At 41.9% G+C, this 22,278-nt stretch overlaps 2 protein-coding genes and 1 long non-coding RNA gene across 11 annotated transcripts in view; 1 reads left to right on the top strand and 2 right to left on the bottom strand.

Moving 5' to 3' along the window:
• The window catches only part of Ten-m (teneurin transmembrane protein Ten-m), a 481,599-nt gene that overhangs the window by 75,901 nt on the left and 383,420 nt on the right, over positions 1–22,278 (top strand). The window lies entirely within an intron of this gene.
• Positions 188–5,582, bottom strand: LOC139109379 (sialin-like). The gene is made up of 6 exons (XM_070668404.1): positions 3,857–5,582; positions 3,122–3,404; positions 2,373–2,958; positions 1,996–2,128; positions 962–1,203; positions 188–743 (listed from the first exon to the last, which is right to left on the bottom strand). Exons 1-6 carry the CDS (start codon positions 3,858–3,860, stop codon positions 555–557), a joined length of 1,437 nt encoding a protein of 478 aa, XP_070524505.1. The 5' UTR covers positions 3,861–5,582; the 3' UTR covers positions 188–554.
• Positions 5,620–22,278, bottom strand: part of LOC139109381 (uncharacterized) — a 148,820-nt gene continuing 132,161 nt past the window's right edge. Inside the window, exon 11 of the long non-coding RNA XR_011546826.1 lies at positions 5,620–5,850. This is a non-coding gene — a long non-coding RNA (uncharacterized lncRNA). The remainder of the gene's footprint in view (positions 5,851–22,278) is intronic.

The raw sequence follows: 22,278 nt of genomic DNA on the forward strand, positions 1-22,278 counted from the left end.
ATTAAATAAATAAAAATAACCGTAAAACTGATAAATACGGTTATAATAATTTCTTTTACATTAATATGTGTATATATATATATGTCTTTCTTTTTTATAATACAATCTATCTTTTAAAAATTATCGTATAAGGCAGTTAAAACTTTGGCATTATTAATATTCTGCAAAGGATAATATCAAGGAAATGTTGGGTTGAAGTATATATTTTTCAAAAGATTACCAACATTCAGATATATACGTAACATACAAATTAATATAATTAAGTATTACACCCGCCAGTTAATCTCAATAGATTCATAAAAAGTGATTCGAGACGTATCAAAAGATAAAAAGGAAATTTGATGTAAATATAAATATAAGGAATGTCGTAAAAACTGCTATCTTTGTAATTTCAAGTTATGATAAATTATTCTATGACGCCTATTCAATTTGTCTAAATCAGATTGTTTGTCTGTGCAATAGACACAGTAAGTTCTTGGAAAAAAAAAAAATAAAAATAAAATATCCATCTTTCGATTCTTCCATAAGAACTATTATACAACAGTAGTCTTAATTCAAGTCTTCGTTTCTTGTTCCCGCGGTTCTTGTTGTTGCCCATCGTCAACGTCCCAATTTTCAACTTCCGCCACCGGATAATTCCACGATTGGATTTTCGCTGATCCCAAGAACGCAAATGTCACGAACGCGAGTACTTGGCAGACGATTGTGATCCAAAATGCCACTCTCCAGCGCGCAATAGTATGCTGTAAAAAAAAAAAAAAAAAAGTGTTAATGTCGAGAAAGACCACGTCGACGTGAAAACATTGTTCTTATCATTGTGCTTTAAAACAAATTATGAAATTAAACATTGAAATTAATTTTCGAATATCCTGAAAAGCAAATAACACGACGTTAAAAATTCCAATTTGAAGATCTCGCGTCATAATTTTTTATTCGATCGCGTGTCAAGCGTTCGACTCACTCCTTCTCCTACGAGGGCACCAACTATCGGCGGCAGAATAAACGCGGAAATAGTCCCCGGGGTGTTTGTGATGCCCATAAGGATCCCCGCGTAGTTCGGGGCCAGATCGTTCTGATTACAGAGATGACCAACAAATATAGCACCGCAAACTACGATGCTGAAAGTTAGCAGTATCGTTGACGTCAAACGTTCGCAGCCAACGTACGCGATAATAACGAGGAAGATGCTCGGTGGTACAGTGCCTGAAAGAAAAAGAAAAATTAGTCTAAATATATTTTAATTAATGAAACGATCAGCACGACGCAAGACGATTTATATCAATTATAATTTAATATAAACAAATATTGCAGAATTAGATTTTATTACTAGAAGTAACAGAAATTGCAGTACGTGACGTGTGGCGATTAAATTCTCAATAATATACTGTAAATCCCGGAAACCAAGAGCAGATTGTAACTGACCGCATTGAAAACGAATCTCCTCGGGAAATAAATTATATAAATCGTTAGACATCAAACTTCTCTGTTATTTGACCGACTCTCGTCGGTTTCATTTATCTATTCAGTCCATCTGAACACATATTCTCTCCCTACTGCCGTTACAAAGCGTATGCATTATTCGAAATTCCGGTTAACTATGTCGATTATGCAAGTCACGCGGATTATTTGCGAACAATACTTCATTTACTTTTCATTAGTATGTAAATTATATAATCCAAGTTTAGTTCTTTAAGTTGTGGCATTACGTCCACTAACGTTACGGATTGTTAAAGATAAATGTGTATGAGGGAAAGAGAAGTTATTTTATTTTATTAATTGACAGAGAACGTGTGCCGTATAAAATAATTATTAAATACAGTCCCTGCTAAAAGTAGAAATAATAATAATATAATATTTTTTCATTTCTTTTCTTTTTTTTTTTTAATACAAAAATTCTTTTTGGAGCTACTTTTAATTTATTATAGACGTGATTTTGATTTCTCTATAATGACAAAGGTATCTAGATTTATATAGAATTTTGCTTCAAATACGTACTTATAAATACCGCACTTTTACGTGCGACTGTCTGCGACCAGAATCCTTTTTTCCGTCCCCAGTCTAAAACTTTCCCGATTAAGGGATTAGTAAACGCGTTCACAAGATACGGCGTGCAAACGATAGCGGCGTTCTGTAAAGTATTTGAGGAAAAATTTTATTCAAAAAGTCGAGATTTATTTCACGTAACTACGCACGTCACGCAGAATGAAATAATATTATTACATGTGAAATGTAAAATGTTATTTTATCCATATTATTATTCCGCTCGTAAGTTCCCTGGTTTTAACAACTTGAAGCACGTAATACGTAGTTACGTTTATGACATACTAGTACGAAGAAGAAAAAGACCCATGTGTGTTATTATGCGTACTCACCGAGGTGATATCGTATCGCAATATTTTGTTCATATAAAGCGGCAACTGAGTGAGCAAGAAATACCAGCAGAAGTTGCCCAAAGTGTTCGTTACGACCAAAGCCAAAAAGGGCTTCGACGTGAATATACTTTTCCACGGGATCTTCATTTTCGAAGAGCCGGGCGTGCGGTGGCCGTACGAGCTGATAATGAACGATCGTTCCTGCTCCGTAATGTATTTTTGCTCCTCTGGACAACCGGCGAAGAATATAAAGAAGAAAACGCACCAGATCAACGGTAGCGTTCCGTGGATGTAAAAAATAGCTTCCCAGCCGATGTAGTTTAATATCAATCCGGAGGTAAGAATAGATATCACAGTGCCGAGCGACGTTCCGGCGTATATGATGCCGACCCACGTGCTCTTCTCCTCGTACACGACCCACGTTCCGAGAAGAACGTTCACTATTGGGAGATTCGCCGCGCTTACGAGGCCGGTAAAAAACCTCACAATGTACAGCACGTACAACTCTTTCGCCGCGATCGGCACCAGCATCGTCAAGATTCCGTTCGCCAGCACGCAAATTAGCAGCACGTACTTTGTGTTAAACCTGCACCAGGTTGCATTATCGTAATTTGCAAAATGACCGCCGTAAGAATGTATTAATATAATATTTTAAATAGATGTGCGATTAAATGACTGATGTGCGATATCAACGAGAAAGAAGAGAGAAGAGACAGAAAGAAGTGAAAAATATAATATTAAACACTCACCGATCCGATAGGTATCCCGATGGAAACATACCGATTAGGTATCCAGCGAAATAAATACTAATGACCAAACCTTGCTGGCTAGCCGTCCAATCAAACGGACCGTCGATATCGGTAACGGTACTCCCGGGGACATCAAATTCCGGACACTCGTCCGACCAATCTGGCACACCTGGCTTTTTTTTTACCATACCAATTATTGCAGTTGCCATGTTTACTTTCAGGCCGTATATGATCATATTCGCAATGCATAGCATTATAGCGAACAGATATCGCACGCGTATTTCTGAGGATTACAAAACATGTGTGAGATGCGTCTGTTAAAAATAAAATTGTTTAATTTACGGTGCGGTCGAATAAATTATAATTTACTGGTGCAACGCGAACGTGCCGAAATGTAAAAGAAAGTGAGAGAAAGTAAGAAACGTAATAAATATTTATAACGCCGGCGCTGTACTATTCCGGTAATAAATAAAAAAAAAGAAAAAAAATAAAAGAATTTTACCTGATATCACGATTAGGATTAAAAGTGAAACATTTTTTTTTTAATACTAACATCGAACTCGGGGAAAATCATAATTAGATTGAAAAATTAATCGTTTAAAGAAAAATTACAAAGAGAAAGAAGGTTATACGTTCGTCACTGTTTTACGCTGTCCCGTTTTGCAAATTAACCGTCAATAAAATTGTTATTTTAATTAGTCATAAATGTTAATGAGACAGGAAATATCTTCTTACCCATTGTTCTAAATATTCAACGTGACCTCGGTTAATGAATCGGTGACATTGATGACCATCACTTTCAAATCGTTACGCCACCGTCGCCGTTTTTGTCATTTGTTTCCGTATCGATACAATCACCGATCCAGTCTCGCTCGCTTGCACATTCGGCTGCTCGATCACGACTATCGAATTGTATTGCCGGGCGATGAGACGGCGCTCCCATGCACGATGATACGCAGACTCTTCCACGAATCTTTCTAGGTTTCGCTCCGGATGCTGAGTCCGCCTATCGACGCGAGATTATGGATCGCAAGAAGAGCCAGAACCATACTATCATCTGCTCATAAAGCCGAGACGAAGATCCCGCCGTTACTCAATTCCGTTAATTAATATGTTGTCCTTATGTCAAACGATAAACAGTCGCTCACATACACACCGTCGGTCACAAACGCCACGTAGAACGAAATAAAATATATCCGCGTAGTTGTAATATGTTAGTTCTGTGATTTCGCGACACCACCATATGCTTTAATTAACGGATATAAGATTAATAATATTTTCGGTGCCACATTTAAGCTACGCCCGGTCCTCGGTATTGATTTCAATTTCAATTTTAACAGATGTTTACTAAAAATAACGCTTTTGCTTAAAAATATTTTTTAATGCAGTCCTCTGAACCCGCGATATTTTGAAATTTAAAATATATAAATCCACGCTTTTACTTAATGCTTATTAATATCTCTATAATAATTCCAATTTATGAAATTAATACAGTTCATTCACTTACATATTTGTACTATGTTACAAAATTATTTCCTCTTTTACATTAACATTTTTTTTTAATTACAAAGCAATGCTTTTTCTTTAGCAACAATGTATTGAAACTTGTTGATTCAATACTTACGTCAAGATCTTTCTTATCTTCTTTTTTTTTTTTTATTATTAGAAGGCTCGGTGAATGTATTTTAAGTAGTTTCGAAACGCACCATATATATCCACTCTACGTGCATGTTCGATAAGTATTATTTCACGACGGCAGAAAGACGATAACGTGCAAACGTATCATGAAAAAATATGTTTCAAAAGTGTGTGAAGTCAGCGGAACTAGATATTACTCGATGTGTGAATGGCGTTACGAAAGAGTACGGTACGACACGAGTTGTCCGACGGTCACACGAGCACTAAACTAACCTATGGAAGCAGCGGCGTTTTAACTTTCAGTAATTTGCACATAAGTGGTGACTCCATAATGTGAAACAACACCGCCTTATTTGCCGAATCATTACATAGAGCCGCTTCGATTTTTTCTTTACGTCCCGCTGCGCGCACGATTTTCCGTTTATCGCTTAATATAATTCCGCTCATTAAACAAATTAAATAGACGCATTCTCTCCCTACAATTAAACGCCGCGGCCAACGTGTAAATAATTATTAGAATGACGTGTCGAGACAATAATTTATCACAACCACTTGCCTTCAATTCATTTAACTTTTGCGTTAAATAAACAATTTATGCTCAAGGCTGCACTCTTTTTTTTTTCCTGTCTTTTTCTTTTTCTTTTACAAACGATTTCTTGAAAGTGGACGAGGCAGTGGTCGACGGGATTTCTTTCTGAAACCGGTCTTCCCCGTCAGCGAGCGTTATTCATGCCGGGTTTCTTCGGCGATAATTAAAACCAAGCGCGCCTTGCATCGATTACACAATCACAGTTTTGCCTCCGTTAACAGCGCGAAGGTCTCACTCGCGTGATATCCCGATGCGAATGTCCCGACCATTATCTCGGTGAGCCGCCAGTAGCACAGCTCGCGCCTCGAGTCCTTCCGAACGCGATATGCCGGCGTACGATAGCATTCTTAACGGACATTCGTCGGCGAGACGTCGCTTAATGTTTATGGGCTGAAGATAATGGGGTCTCCCTGGTGAGCCCGTGTCCAAACGGATGAGAAACGTTCAGCAGCCGTAGCCCGGGACTCCCCGCCGATCACGGCCGCCGTTCTCGGATAGATATCTGTGCATTCAATATATATAGTTACGCCCACTGAATTATATTCAGCACACGCATCATCTTTTTTCGTCAGCCAATTCGTGAGATAAACCGAATAGATCACGCGCACAATAATATTGCCGCGCGCCGTAATTATAGTCCCGATATAAATTCTTTCATTAATACTTAATTTTCTTTTTTCTTTTCTTTTTATAATGTAAAAGAGAGCCCTCGTTTTTTGAATAACAAAAGTAATATTGTTGCGAATCCACGCTGGGAGTATCGCGAGCATGCGAGTTTCTACCGCAGACGTAAAGTATAATACATTTGTAACTTTAATATGTTATCACGTTCATGTATGTATAATAAAAGATAGTCCGCCAGATGAGCCAATATCGCGCAGAACAAATATTCTTATGCAATAAGTTACAAAGTTGAGGAAAGATTGAATGTGAAAGAAAGAAGGAAAGAAAGAGGGAACGAGAAAGAGAATGCGACGATAGATAAGAAAGATGAAGAACCGTTCAAACAATTCCTCAACATTCAAAGATTTATTTATCATACGATTGTTATGTAAGCCGTGCGTTATCGTAACATTGGCATATCTAGTTTTTACATTAACAAATAACCGTCGTAGATACACGCAAAGAGCAATAAATTATTTATGCGCTTAGCGTAGATAATAAACATTAGTGCACATTGTACCACATATTTAACGTCGAGACGTCTTTAATATACTCGCGAACGGATTGAGCGCTGATAAATCAGTCTTCTCCATTTAAAGGTTTATCAACCGCATGAAAAATTGAGTTATAAATGGAACGGGGCCGCATTTAAATGCCGCGTAAGCATCTTTATCAACGATAAAGTGCCTATGTAGATCGATCTATGACATCGTGGTTGGCTTACGTAACGAGTCTATCGTGAAATAATCGGACACGACAAATATTTCGCAATTTCTATCATGCTGTATTTCGCGCATTGTATTTTATCTAAGAACCGAAATTTTTTTTGTCTTCTTTTTTGTCTTTATTTTTTTTTTGTTTTATAACGCCGCACCACGTCGTTTGTGCACGTCGCGTTTTCTTTTCGGCGCAAACCGCATACGCTTCTACATCGTTCATCGCCCAATGGGCGGCGGGCATGGGAAGAGATGGACAATAACGACGCCACTGCGACCATCACAATATTTTTACCAGCCGCGGTCCCTTTCGTGTGGCGAGCGTGTGACAAGCGTGACGAAACATTCGTAGAAACGAGAGGCGCGCAGACGGAAGTGGTTGCCGCGGCAGTCTCGTGACAACAACGACGAACGACGACGACAACGACGTCGGCGAAGCTTGGAGACGCACGAGTTGCCATCATCCTCGCGCCTCTTCTGGGCTTATTCGGCCCAGCGCACACCTGCATTCGTCCCGGGGTGAATGCTCGCGCGCATACCTGCTAGAGGAATATGCCAGGTCGAGTCGGAGGAAGCGGGGAATCCACTCGAGAAAACGCAAAGCTTCGAGCACCGGTAAAAATGGATACGTCGCTGTCGCGTCCGCGAGAAGCAGGCAGATGAGAGGCACGAAAAGATGAAAGAAAAGAGAACAAAAAAAAAAGAAAAAAAAAGTAGAAAAAAAGCGAAAAACATAAAAAAAATCGGTCGGCACTTGAAACACGGAGACTTTAGGCGCGCGGTGTCTTACGCTGAGGGCGCGAGAGGACTTTCGAGCGTGATGGAACAATGGTAACCATCGGCGGTGGTCGATTAGCACAGCTTGAAAATCTCAAAACGGGATCGTAGCGCGAGGGAATCCGGCACTTGAACGGCCGACGCTACTTCGCATTGTCCAGGCATTTCGGACCTCGCTGACTTTGTCCACAGTGTAAACACGACTCTCGGATTGCCTCTACTCGAGATGGACCCGTCAAAGACCGGTATTCCTCGGTGACCGAGCACCAATTAACCGCCGGCTGCAGGTTGCAAGCAGGTTGACCGTGCTAACGAGCGCGATGCTCTTTTAACGTTCTTTAATTTTCATCCACTGCTGCAGACCACCTACTACGAAAAGACGCTGGGATCAACGAGGCGAGACGTTGTCGAATTTCAGTTAACTCGCGTGATTTATTACGTTAAATTGTTCAAAGGTTAAAGTGTAATGGAAACTCGTCCTGTCAATTTGTAGAAACCGAAACGAGGAGCGACTCGAACAAGAGACGTCTATCATTCTCAGGGAGTATCGCAAAATATAAAAAAAAAATAAAATAAAACAAAGTTCTCTTTACAATTGAAATATTCTGCTGGATAGATTTAGATACTTAATGAAACGAAGGAAACGTGTAATTTCCTAGTAATTACTTTATATCCTTGTATCTGTTTCCTCGATCTGATTACGGCACGTAATAATAGAAAAGAACAATGAAGGAGCTCGTAAAAATTACATAATAGTTTTTAACGCAGCAATTTTTTTTTTTTTTTACGTCAATTATTAGCGTAAGAAATTTTCGAGTAAATCGCTTTGAATTAACCTGTCATAAACATCCGAGAGTGCGACTAATTTCCAAATAAAAGAAAACGTTTTCGAAATTATTTTTCAAAGACTGACGTGGGAAATGCGATCGGGGGGAGTGGAGACGAAACGGGCCAGGTAATGTATCATTTCGCGTCCTGTCTTCCGTGAAGTCTGCATCGCCCGAAGCGTGCCGGCGCGCATGGCGCGTTTTCCGCGTCGCATTTAAATGAAACGGACAAGCTCCATCGCGCTCGAACGCACGTGAAGGTACGAGTCTCCACCGAGCGCGCGTGGCGTGCATTGCTCCGGTAAAAAAAAAGAAAAAAAGAAAAAGGAAAGGGAGGGAAAAAAAGAAAGAAAGGAAATACACATAGGAGACGAAGAGGTGATGTATGCGGACATTAGTTATACACGAGATGTATGAGGTTTTGCGGCGTCACTCTGCCACTGTCAGATTCCGGCGCGGTGCTCGTCCCGACATAATCGGAACGACCCATATTTCCCCGCCGCAATGCGTCAAGCTTCCCCCCCTGCTCCCCCCTCCGTGCGATTCGCCGTTTCATACCTTCATTTTTCACTCTAGTCGTGATCTCTCTCCCAAATTCACCTTCCATGTCGTCGCGAGCGTCTACCGTTTCTCCATCCACCGATGCTCCGCGACGCCCGACGTCTTTCCGCCCCCGCGGCGGCACACGACCCGCCGGCGTCGCGACGATTGTACATCGCTTCCGGTAAATTCTCCTCGGCGGAACGCGGGGGTCCTCCCCCCCCCTGATCGAGACGAATCGATCCGCGAAATGCCGCTAGCACGGCTAGACCGGCAGTCAAAGCGTCGCAGTAAATATTGACCCACCATTTTCTATCTATTTCCCATGCTGCGTTACCGACTTTGATAAGCGAACCTGTACGCGAAGCTGAAATCGACGATCACGCAGTAGATATTTTTTTTTTTTTTTTAACATTGCATGTAGCAAAAGCTAGCCAAATACGAGAATGTCTTGAGAGACGTTTCACCGAGTCTTTGGTTTTACGCCACGACGATAGACTTAAAAAAAAAAAAAAAAAAAAAAGAACTTTCTTTACGTATTTTAAAAATTTTATGAATTAAAACGATATACGGTTTGAAATAAATAACGTGATTAAATAATACCACATGCCTGAGAACGTAACGCAACGTGCCCGCGGATGTATGCGCGAATCGCGGACCTAGGAGTGCTCTGGAACTTTTCTCCGGCGAAAGAATATTAGATTTTATTAGAAAGAAAAGGAAGGAAGGAAGGAGGACGCGCACCGCGCTTTCCTGATGAAGACTCAATCGATTTCTTCTCGGGGAATGAAAAATGCAGCAGTGCACCGTAAAATATATGCGCCTCCGTTCCTCGCGCGTTGAAAAACGTATGCGTCATGACATCACAGAGCCGCCTATTGAACAACCATAAAACGTTTGTTTGTTCGGCGAGTTTACACAGCTTTCGTAGTCAATGGCAGCAGTCGGTCGACCGACTGTCACTGAATGAAATGCTAACGATGATGGATGATCGGGGATCTCCTTCTTTCGCTCGAACTGCGGAGGAAAAAAAAAAAAGAAAAAAGACGTCGCGGCAATTTGTACGCGGTAGCAGAATTATCGAGAAATTGCACGTTTTCGCGTTACATCTAAAATATTCCGTAATTAACCGTGATGCATTATAACCCTGACATCCGAGTTCATTACGACATAACAATGTAATTATTATCCATGCAACGGAGTGTCGTTTATGAGAATGCATTATCGATGATATTTCTCGTCATTTTCTCGCCTTCTTCCAACGCGCGTCACTTAATAAGAATACAATATTAATCAAGTAATCACATAATCCAACAATATATTGGACACAATAATGGATTTTACAGAATACTACCTGTTGTATTAACGTCATACTTCCTTCAGTGAATAAATATTAACTGTCCGTATAAAAGAAAACGGAGTTTCGACGAATAAAAAATATTGATGCAAAATATTATTCCGACATAAACGTATTACGTATTCATAGGAATAATTTATTCAAGCGACAGTTTGAAACGGCTTGAAATAAAGAACGCTTGTAACTTTGTAGGTGAAGGGCGAGTATTTCGTGCCAGATCTGTATTTTATACGTGCACGTGCGCGTATGCGTGTGGTAGTTCCACTATGCACTTAATAAAGTGTGTAATAGTTTGATCTTATATAGAATTGTCAGTATCTAATTGCCACAAAGCGTAACTGAGAAACAAATGGCAATACAAAAGCGCATTGTTCGATATCAATGATCGAAAATAGGTCAATATTCATAGGCAGAGTATAAAAATGCAGTGGCTCATAGCTGTGTATCATAGTATCAAAAATCAAGCTAAGAAACAACAACCAAGCTGAAAAATGCGTTCAGTACTGCTGTGTTTGTTCGTCGCCATGGCTTGCTTCGTAGTCAAAGAGACAGTAAGTACATTATTCTACATTAATATAAAACCGAAGGCTGGACAGTGGAATCATAAACCACTATGTACATTTTCAATTATTATTTTTTTAATTATTTTAATTATTTAATATTACATTTTAATATGTATGCAACATGTATTGCTCATGCATTTTATTTTTATTTATAGAATGCTACACCAGGATTTCTTTCGAGTCTCTTTTATCATTGTCCAATATTAAGCCATTTTTTCCCGCAAAACTGTTGCTGTGAATATGACACCAGTTGCTGTACAACTACCGCCGCCACTACTACCACTACTACTGCGACAACTACTTCTACTATGGCTAATGGTGGTGGTGGTGGTGCTGATAATAATAATGGTGGTGGTAATAATAATAATGGTGGGGGTGGTGATAATAATAATGGTGGGGGTGGTGATAATAATGGTGGAGGTGATCCTGGTAGAAGAGGCTAATGCGCCACCCCAATTTATTTTAAGATAAGAAGAGAAAGCATTGGATTATTATAATTGATTTAACGATTCATCAGATACACCAAAGTGAATCTACGAAACGGCAAACAAATATGAGTTTATAACGAATATATTTGAATATATATTATTGCAGCAATGAATAATGCAATATATGAAAGCCATATAAACATGCTAATATCAGATTACGTCTAACAAATTCAAATATTCCTGTAAAATCTAAAAAGTACTGACATATTATTACCTTTAACATATTCCCATAGTAATACACATGTAACGTAATATGTATACATATATTATATGCGTTGAAAAATGTTTAAAATATACAGCTGAAATAAAATTAATGTGAACGGCAATCAATCAGCTTTAATAATAATTTATTGTAAATATGTATTGCTAATTCTTCCCAATTCTTATTTTTCTTTTTTTTTTTTTTTTTTTTTTAATCATAATAAATAAATTTTATAACATTTCTACATGAAACTATGAGACGATTCGTCAATTTAGATTAATTGATGATCAGATAATTCATTGAATATTCATGAGTGACGCAAATGTCAATGAATCGCAGCAGTGTCGGTTTCAATTTGATAGAATTTATGCATTAATAAATAATTTCTGCATTTTTACATTCGGATACTTTATAACGCGGCGCGCATCAATTATTGAGCCAATACTGTAAAATATAAATATCTCTGCAAATATTTATCTTTAATCAGAACCATCTGTACGAAGCATAATTATCATGTTACTCTTATCTCCCACTGTCACGGCGAAAACATGAAATTCAATCTTAACTCAATTATCGAAAATTCTCCCCTTTTTTTTTTTTTACATTCAAGCATATTCTTTAAATATTATTACACGCTGAGAAACTACGCGTCCCTGTCTTCTCGCCCTTTTTAAAAGATTAATGGAATAAATTATCAACGTAATGAGCTGAAATCTTCCTCTATGCTCACGTAAGACAAAGGAAATACAGTAACGTCAGAAAATGTATCGCGTTCATTACCAGACATTTTCGAGCGGCGGTATCACTCCTTTCTACCCGACTTCATGACTTATTGTTGGATGAAAGCGGCCCCGCGAGGCTCGGAGGGAAAAAGAGTTACGTGTAACTCCCCGCTCCGCTCCGGGCGGAGTTCAACGGAGTAATATATCCGGAGGGTACGAACACCTTTATCGCATTAAAAGCGACGAGCTGCTCGTCTGGACGTACGCGTGAAACTATACGCTCTAATCTGACCTGTAAGCACGTCTAGTCACGGACATGTCGCAGGGGCTCGTCGCGTTTCGGATCAAACCGAAACGTCTTGCGTATCTTGAACGCGAACGATATGATCCTCTTAATGTGTCCCGAGGCTCACGAGTATTACGATACCCTCTTATTCTCCCCTCGCCCTCCCTTCGCCTTTGTTCCCTGTCGATCGTCTGTCCATAGCGCCCCCGGGATCACCCTCCGTTTAAGCCGGACGACGAAGCCCCGGAGAACATCGGCTTACATGCATACTGATGCGCCGCGCACGCGGATACGTATTAATATGTTAATATGCTGCCGCCAGTTATGAGGCTGTTTGATATTACAGCTGTTATTCGTTTGCCTTCGCGTGAGATCGCACCTCTGTCAAATATCACCGCTTTGTAATCGACGAGAGTCGTCAATGGGGACGCGTTTATTAAAACGTTTGACCGTTTAATATACGAAGTCTGGGAGACGGCACATTGTATTTTCTCGACACGCCGGAACGATTTCGACACGCGGGACGGAAATGAACGAATGCGATTTGAATGGCCAATCCCCGCGTTATTATTTCGTCGCTTCGACATCCCCTGTCCTCTCCCATGCATCTCGTTTTTTAACCGGCTCAACGTTGAGTTCGCAGACGCCTGATCGATGTACGTACCTACGTCGTCTTAAAACATTAATTTAAACAGCAAATAAGCGAGCGCTTTAAAGAAACGTTTTTGTTATATTTCACGATTGTGTTTCGACGCGAGGTTCTTTGATTCTTCGCGCTTAACGAGCTATCCTTCCGAATCGCGCTCGCGAATTGTGGTCACAACCTCGAGAAGTGGTTCGCGCCGTCTCGTACAGCTCGCGCCGCCTTTCCGGCATACGTTTTCTTAAGGTCGTTGTAACCTGTCGGCTGCGAAGAAGAGCCCTGCCTGTCGCAAAACGACGCGCACGATCCCGACGCCTCGCGCCGGCAAGAATGCGGCGTCAGCTAAGCACATTCGTAAGCTTGCCGCGTTATGACATTCCTGCGTCGCGGGAGGGAAGGGCGCGAAGGGTGGAGAACAGCGAGATGTGACGGCGTCTTGTTAACGGCACACGATGTCCTCATTATCGCGACTGACGATGATGACGATGCAGGTGCCGCGCGACGCGAAGTGGATTCTTCGCTCTTCGAATGACGAAAGCGTGAGGGCGAAAGGAGCGGGACGGGAATATACGAGGGAAAACTGTGAACTCATTAAGACAGTCTGGTATTTGTTAAGGACGAGGGACGTCTCGGCGTTCTTAAGAGAGCGAAGACATTTAGTGTCTTTAACAACTTGGTTCCTAAAAATGCGGAGTACGTGGCGTTCAAATATTAGCAGAGTGATTTTCACGACGACGTAACATGTTTTATTTCGAAATATAACACGCGTTATTGTTCTTCACAGTCGTTCCCGGTAAGCAATTTTTTTTTTTTTTCTTTATTTTATTCAAGCGTGAGATAATTTTGTTACGTTTTCATGAAAGAAGCTTTTGGTTGAATACATGTATTTAATTTTTGAAGTTACCATTTTTTTAAGAACTGCTGTTATTTTAAAGTGAATCTTTAATTTTATTTCTATTGTTCACAATGGACAATAGACTCGAACACGTTTATCTTTTTTATTTTTTTTTTTTTTAGACGGCAATCTAATAGTTGTGTTTTTACTTGCAAATTTTATATTTATTAATCGAAACTCGTGGATTTTCGATATTAAGCCACCTCGTTTCAATTTCTAATTTTCATAATTTTAATACACGCAACTATGATACACGTTTCGCGTTATCATCATTAACAGATGTTCGCAATTTCAGCAGTAATTTATTTCCGGCGGAAATACGTATAGGATACGTATCAAAGCCCGAAGAAAAGTATCGCTTACGAATATCGATCCGCATTGGCTTAACATCAAAGTCATTTCGCTGCTCCCGGAATTGCTAATAACCGTACGAGGAAAAGATTATCGTAACTCTTGACCGCGATTATTAACTCCAGCTGTGATTTAAATATACTACCTTCGGATAAATTTTAACAGTAACTTACGTGTAACCTCGGCGCGCGTCCAATCTCGAGTTTTCATCTTATAAGCCGAGGAGGAACAATGTCGTTATATATCGAAGTGAGCGCGCACGAGACAAACGTTTTTAATATTCCATATCTGCGCCATCGGAAATCTCGGGTATCCCGCAGAGAGACACGGCTCTGTCTATCGTAAGCAGGGAATGAATTAAAGTTTCTGCAGAGACTTTGTTTCCCGCGATAGCATACCGGAGCCAAAGGGCTCGTGATTTCCTCGATTGATAATAGTCATCCGGCGCGCTGCACTCTCTGCATTCCCTCCCCCCCCGCCCTCCGTTTGTTTATTCAACAAGACGCGATCGTTGATACGCAACGATTATATATAAAATGCAACGTAAAATTATATCACTAATTTCCTTTCAGAGTAGTATCAGTTTCATTAAAGAACAAAGAAATCTTTGACACGGACGTATGTATACGTGGAATCGAAAATGATTCGCCCAGAAAAATAACTGTTTGTCAGTCGAAGAAATACGAGGCTATAACGAGTGCCGGGCGCTATCGATCTTTACGGCGGTTCGTTCCCACGTCATTAATCCTAAATAAGGTTTATAAGATAGAGTGGAATGGGCCCAGCGAAGGTCAATAAATCCGAGAAAACGGCAAATTTGTTTCGCACTCCAGATTCATGGGTACGCGCGATACTTACGTAACGCGGCTTTTATAACGGGGTTTATTCTGCGCTCCCGGTAAATGCTTCTTTAAAGATTCCGCAGTCCGTTTAACGAACGCCATTGTTAGTCATTTACATTTACCGCCGTCGTTCGAGGATTTATTTTAAAAGAATACATTTTCCGCGAATTTCGGTTTAAATTACGCAACGTTCGAGTTGCGCAACCAGCTGTTGTTTTTAATATCCACGTCAAAACATCAGGATCTGACCGAGTGCTCTTTAGCAATCGGTTAACAACTCCGGTTCTCATTATTCCAAGCGAAACGTAACACGCTCCGGCACGACTTATTATGCCGCGCTCCCTGAAATTACGAGGCGGGCCTCGACGGGACCATTCGAGCAATTTCATAGGAACTATCTCATCGGCAATATGAAATTTCACGGCGTCTCGTATCTACGTTACCCTTCTCAAGTTGTGATGTTACCATAAATATTCAGGCACTGTTTCGGACCCAGACAGATAACAATCCCGCTTTATGGGAATACGCGATGCCGACGTGTGTAAACAAAGTACGTAATAATCTTGATTTCTATTTAGGCGTTTTCGTTAAAGCCGTTCTTGTGTTTTCTAAGTTGACAGCCTGTAACGAAATTCGACACCGTCTAGCCATTATAATTAATACTTGAAGATATAAAGAATCATTCGAAGCTACGTAAAAAAAAAATTTCCTTATCAATTACGTGATTGACGATCCGCGTTAACTGAATTCAGACGGCGCGCCGTACGAAAATAGCGCTCGAATTCCCCGCCGAGCGTAGACCACCGATAAGGTCTTCAGGGTCCACGCGAGGCTCGGTAGGGCCACGCCCTGCTCACGTTGCTCGTTATTCACAGCGTGAAGGTGCTCCATCTCTCTTGCGCGGCCAGATCTCCACCATGAATCTTATCCGGGCCGCGGGTCTCCTCGTTAAATCTCGCCAATCAGATATATATCGGGGATGCGAGGTGGTTTCGTGGTCGGGCGGTCGCTGCCCGTTTACACCGAGTAAAATACTACGCTGGCAGATGCTCGCCTCGCGAGTTTAACCCTCTCTCGATTCTTCAGCGGCTGCGGCTCTGCGGCGTCGGCAGCGTATGCATTGTGTTTATGGCGTACGTTGTCCGCGCCTTGCACGCCGTAGGTTCTCCTACGATTTTGTGTCGGGAGTAACAGCCAGCCAGCCCAATGTCGGTGTGTTTCTGGCGCGTTGTTGGAAGAGCGACCGCGCCGCAACTTCCCGCCTCCGCTTGCTCGTGGTGGCTCCCTCGGGCCACCTTCTCATTATCCGTTGGCGATGGTGGCTGCGGTATGGCGGTGGTGATAGTGATGACGACGACGACGACGACGACGACGGCAGCGGTTGCACCGGCAGCAGAGACGGTGTTGGTTTTAGCCGGTGGTGGTAGTCGCGTTCGTAATGGCAGTTCCGTCGCAACAAAGGAATCGTTATTAAGCGTCGACCCGCCCGGGGACGCACCTTCCTGGACAGTCCCCGTGAGAGGAGACGGATACGCTCTATCCAACCTATTGTGCGTTGCCGCAACCAATTCCGCCGGGGATAATTTTTAAGACACCACGATTTTCTACTTCGTCTCTTTGCATATCCGCGCTCATCCGTAATGCGCGATAAATTTTTTTTTTTTTTTTTTTTTTAACGTTAAGGAAGAAGCGCACGTTCACCGTTCGTGTTTTTTTATTGTACAACGGCGATCCACCCGCGTCACCTTCTACGGCGCAACCAGAAAAGATGCCAGATACGAGGCGAAGAAAAATGCGCGGGACTGATCTAATAGACTCTCCTCCGGCCGAGCATCCGGACGAGAACGATTTCGTCGTGGATTAAAGGCGAGATATCGGACGGGCGCAATTGCATCCTTAAATCTTTGAGCCACGCTGGGTTCCCCCGTGATGCATACTCGTCATTAGAAGAACGTAACCGTATCCAGACGTCGTTAACGTTATTGCGCATTTTATCTAATTACTGATCAGGTTAAAATATTTTTATTGGAATCCCTTTTCACGGATCGCGTATCAGAAAGTATCTCGAGACCTCGGGATTATAAGAAGGAAATCCGGGATCCTTTGATGTAAATTTCGTGAGGACGGGGAGAAGAAAATGGAGATCTCTATAAAGGATAGAGCGGGTCCAACTTCTGTTATGTTCTAATACTCGTGTAAAGAGGACTTTAAGAAGGCTTATTTCCTAAAGTAGACAGCCGCCACCGGTAGTTTCCACGGCGCATTCAGATGGCTGATAGCGTATTCTCAAAGACTGCAATTATTTCTCGAACTATACATCCGACGCGCTTCGAAATTTCTTCTGACGCCGAGTCATCCTGCCAGTTACTTAATAACTAAACTTGTATATAACGCACTTGAAAAAAAAAAAAAAAAAAAAAATAAGAGACAGAAAACGAGCAAAAAATCAGGATATTAGTTAAACGCCAACGCTAATTCAGATTGGTTTAAAGTCAATTGCTTGTTTCAAAGAAAGAAAAAAAAAAAAAAAGCGCGGCTCTCATATTTTCCCTTAATTTTTCTACTTCCGCCACCCGCTAAACTTCATTCTCTATGCCTTTCTGGAGGCACTCGGTTTAACCGGATTCCAGATAATTCACTTCCTTGCTCCACGTCGTAACAGGACATTAACGAAATTAACGTGTGCGCTCGAGATAAGATAAAATTTATATCGCACGCGGAAGATAATATGCGCGATAGACTTCGAACGTTATACGTTGAGTACAAAAAGCTGCCGGATACACGTGTTCCGAAACGACAAATTTTCTATGCAGCTGTTTTGTGCATTAACGAAAAGCTCATAGATATCTACATCTCAATTTTCATGAAAAAACGCTTGGGCAACTGTTGTCTTACAAATTACAATACTACAATGAAAGTTTTTTTTATTTTTTTTAATAGCACGCCAGATACATTTCTGTCCTTACATATTTTACCTCCCTCTCCCGCCTTTCTCTCAAGCGGTTTTGTTTTTAGATTGCATTATTAATGTTCCCGCTAGCAATTACTCACTGTCAAACGTGACGTAAGTTTGGACAAAAATTTTGAAAAGGAAGATAGATAGCGCCCATTATATGCATATAATATATAGAGAGAGTGATAAATGATTTTATAATAGATAAACATAGAGATATATTTATCCTGAAATTGGAGTATATAGATAAATATTAGCCAATCAATTGAAGCGTTGTAAATAACGACCGGCTTGCGTGTGCGCTTTCAAATATTGAGCCGCGGAGTGCCTTTTTTACCTCGACTCTCTCACGTGTCGCTGGGGAACGCCAGGCGTCCAGTACTTTGTGTAACCGATAATCTGAAAAATGAGTAGCACTGCTACAAGCTGTCGACACCTGTCGACGATAACTTTCGTCGAAAAAGTTCTTCAGGTGCTCCGCCCGATCGGGCGTCTCGTTAGCCGATGATTTGTGGTCGATCTGTCTCATTAAGACATAGTATCGGCAATTGTCCTCGTACCAGCCTATGTTTCGGCCTGGTCTAATCGGCGTAAAATTCCACGGTATTAGAATCCTCGGCGGGCATTTCGGGGCAACATGTCCGCTTTAATCAGGCCTTCAAACGCCGGGTCCTTCCTCGTTACCGAGCTCCCCTAAGCATAGGTTCCGCCGAAAAATGTACCCTTCTGAAGCTATGATCACCGGCACCGACTCGCGAAGCATCAACTTCAGGGAAAGACGAGGCCGAATTAAAACGAGAGGGCCCTGGCTCGTAATCGATATCCAGAAACGGGAATCGTTGCTGGAAATTATCGCTTGAATGGCGCGGATATATCGCGTTTCGCCGACGATAAAATATCTCTTACTTCGTTGGCTCGGAACGGCGTGCGCTAGCTCGCGTATTAATGCGTCTGTGGCTTCTCGTGTAGTTTTTTTTGCGGAATCGTCAATTATTAGTGCTGGTAAATGTCGCGATTCGTCCGAATGATGAAACAGATAACATTTCGCGAATTTCTCGTCGAATTACGCGCAATATTCAATCGTTTCGAAAATAATATTAAAATTTGATGAGAAAATGGCAAAAAAAAACTTTTCTAATTTATTTTTTCTAACATCCAAACTTGAATAATTCGCTAATAAAGAAAACCGATTAAGCATTACGTTACATATTGTCATTATTGTTATTTGTGCCGTGATTTTTCAATAACTCGCACGAGTTTTGCGTCGAATAACGTTTCGATTTCGCGCGGTTCCCGCATGAAAAATAATATCCCAGTGTAATCATTAATTTCGTTATTTAATTTGCTCGTCGATTCGACGTGAGCAAACGTTATCTCTTTTACACCCTGTGTGTATATTACGTATCGTCGAAATTGCCTCAATCATTTTCGAGACTCCGCGTTTAAAAAAATAAAACACTTGGCACCGGTCGAAACGTGATATGACGATTAAACGCAAAACAACGACCGGAAACTCGTTGTTACGTTTTGATAATACCGCGAGGGTGGACGCGCGAGTGAGAAAGAGAGAAGGCAGGAGGAAAAGGAAATGGCAGAGGGGGAGGGTGTTATGCCGGCGGAGAGCGAACCGGATTAAAGCCGCATCAAAAGCGGGATGGATATATAATTACATTAGCCCATACTATCGGGTGGAAATAACAGGTTAGACGTAGCTGAGAGACCGGCGCGCACACGCGGTAATTAGGTTGTATCGGGTTCGTAAGCTGCGTTGTCAGCGAATGGACAATGTGAGCGCGGGCGCACGCGAGAGAGAAAGCGACAGAGATATAGGTACAGATAGAGAGAAAGACAGGGAGAAAGAGAGAGAGACAGACAGAGAGAGAAGGAACGGGGGACCGACGTGCAAACACATTAGAATCTAATGACATGCTATTACATTTCGGGGCGATTGCGGCATCACGCCAAAGATCTCGCGTTGCGACGCGCCGACCTGCAACGAAGGAGCGAACGCAGATCGGGCGGACACGCTTTGTCGCTCCGGTTCTGCAACGCGCCAGGTTTGCTCCCTTATATATCTCCTCCGATACATCTACATCTCGTTAGACCCGCGTCTTCCCGCAGCCACGAGCTCCGCAACGAGTTTATTACTCGCGTTACCCGCGCCCCGCACGTTCTCATTATACGTAACGAGCATTCGCGCCGCACGCGCGGCGTCTTTCAGCGGCGCGTCCGCGCCGCCGACACGCAGCGTGTTTCCTATCGCGCAAAAAAGCGTTCTTAGGAGATGCCAAGTTAATCGCGGCCGCCGGGCAGAGACTGCTACGTTGTAATACCGAGCGATTTACGCGACCGGTGTGCTGGTACGTACGTGTAACTCCAATCTGCAATTTGAATATGCGCCAGGGAATATCAAATATTACTTGCATCACTCTTGTCGTGGGAAGATTACGGCGTCTTTAAAAGATTTTTTGTTCGCAATGCTAGTCGACAGCGTCGATATATCAAAACTTCGATACGGCGTTGTTTGATAATTATGAACGAAAATGACAATAAACAGAAAAAAAGGGGGAAAAAAAAAAAACGTTTGACGTGATCTCTGGTCCATATCATTGAGTTATAGCCATTTTACGGGTCGGAAAAAAATGGAAGAGGAAGGAACAGGGGAGGAGAAAAGAAATTATGGTTATGCTTCCGATAAAATTTCGCGCGATATGAAATTATTTAAGATGAACTGCCCGTCGAAGTCTCGCCGCCGAACTTCGTTCGAAGAATGTTGGGGTGCTGCCTTCCGGTGTGCTTTAACCGAGGAGAGTCGTAAAGAAAACGAGACGCGATATCTTACGATACAGCCAATTTGACTTTTCCGCGTTTCTGGCCCGACGATGCTAGCCACGGGGTAAGGAAATCGGCTCGTTTCTGCCTCTTTTTTATTTTTATCCTTTAAGAAGGATAGTAAGTAGCCGTGCATGCGCAGTCACCGGCGATCGAAATTTCGTTCCGGAGAAGAGAAAGCTCATCCCCACGTTAAAACATAAAAATTCATCCTTCTTTCCGTTTCAAAACGCAAAATAGAACCGTAGAAAGGACGAAAAAAAAGAAAAAAAAACGCGTGTGCTTGTCTGTGAATAATTTGAGCGAAGTACCTCGGCTGGCGCGCAGCAGCCGAATAGTCGAGTGGTCCTTCTTCCTCGAAATCGTCTCTTTTCCTCCTTCTCGCTGTCTCTTCAAGTTCGCCCGTCTGAGCGTACCTGAACGAGAGCGCAGCAGCCTGGGAAACGTAGGTGTTCTCCCGCGTGCGTGTGCACGCGTACACATACGCACACGTGGACGTGGAAACCGGCGCATCGCTTCAAACATAACGTACGGTCGTGCTTTTTGTACGCAACAAGCTCCGGCTCGATTGTCTCTAAAACCGTCCTCGGCGAAATACACGTACTCTCTTTTTTTTCGCGTTTCATCATGCGGTCCCTCGCCTTCCCCTCTGCACTTGTCGCGTTCTGGATCCGTGAATTTAGCCTCTCAAACCACCGCGTGTTTGGACAGGTACGCGACCGCTTCTCCAGAGAGTAGTCAACGAGTACGTAGACGACGACTACGACAACGAAACGCTGCTTACACTAGCAGAAACGGTTTGCGTAATGCCGTCGCGACGCAAGTCGAGTCTGTGTCAATGAACAAACTCGGGGAAAATAACCAGATGCGATCAGAGATTTTTAATAATAAATATCAGTAAACGTAATCGTCTAGAAATGTTTTCACGTAAAGAATAAAAATAAAAAAATTAAAAAAATATATTATGGTTTAGATTCTTGGATTCTAGAAAAACAAAACCAGTTTAAATATTTAAATTGATTCGTCGAGATAGCTTGTACGCGGTTAATGATCAAAAGTCGCTAATTAAAACACTGACAGTTTCGTAATTTGACATTCGCCGAGACGGCCTTGACCAGAGGCGGCAGCCTTGACGTAGGCTTCTCATTCGTTAGACGCGATCGAGAAGTTTTTCTGCAAAAATGTAGTCTATATCCGGAAAGATAATCGAACTCGTAACTCGTTCGGTACTAATTCCCGGGAGATTGAAATTGGCATTCTCTCCGAGGCCCGA

The sequence above is a fragment of the Cardiocondyla obscurior genome, linkage group LG17 (genome assembly GCF_019399895.1).
Source record: "Cardiocondyla obscurior isolate alpha-2009 linkage group LG17, Cobs3.1, whole genome shotgun sequence".
Taxonomy (NCBI): domain Eukaryota; kingdom Metazoa; phylum Arthropoda; class Insecta; order Hymenoptera; family Formicidae; genus Cardiocondyla; species Cardiocondyla obscurior.

Excerpts from the sequence above, each read along its gene's own strand:
- LOC139109379 (XM_070668404.1), bottom strand. Across the intron at positions 1,204-1,995 it reads TAAAAGTGCGGTATTTATAA|GCACTGTACCACCGAGCATC; the intron begins GTACGTATTTGA and ends TTTTTCTTTCAG. Across the intron at positions 744-961 it reads GTGCCCTCGTAGGAGAAGGA|CATACTATTGCGCGCTGGAG; the intron begins GTGAGTCGAACG and ends TTTTTTTTACAG.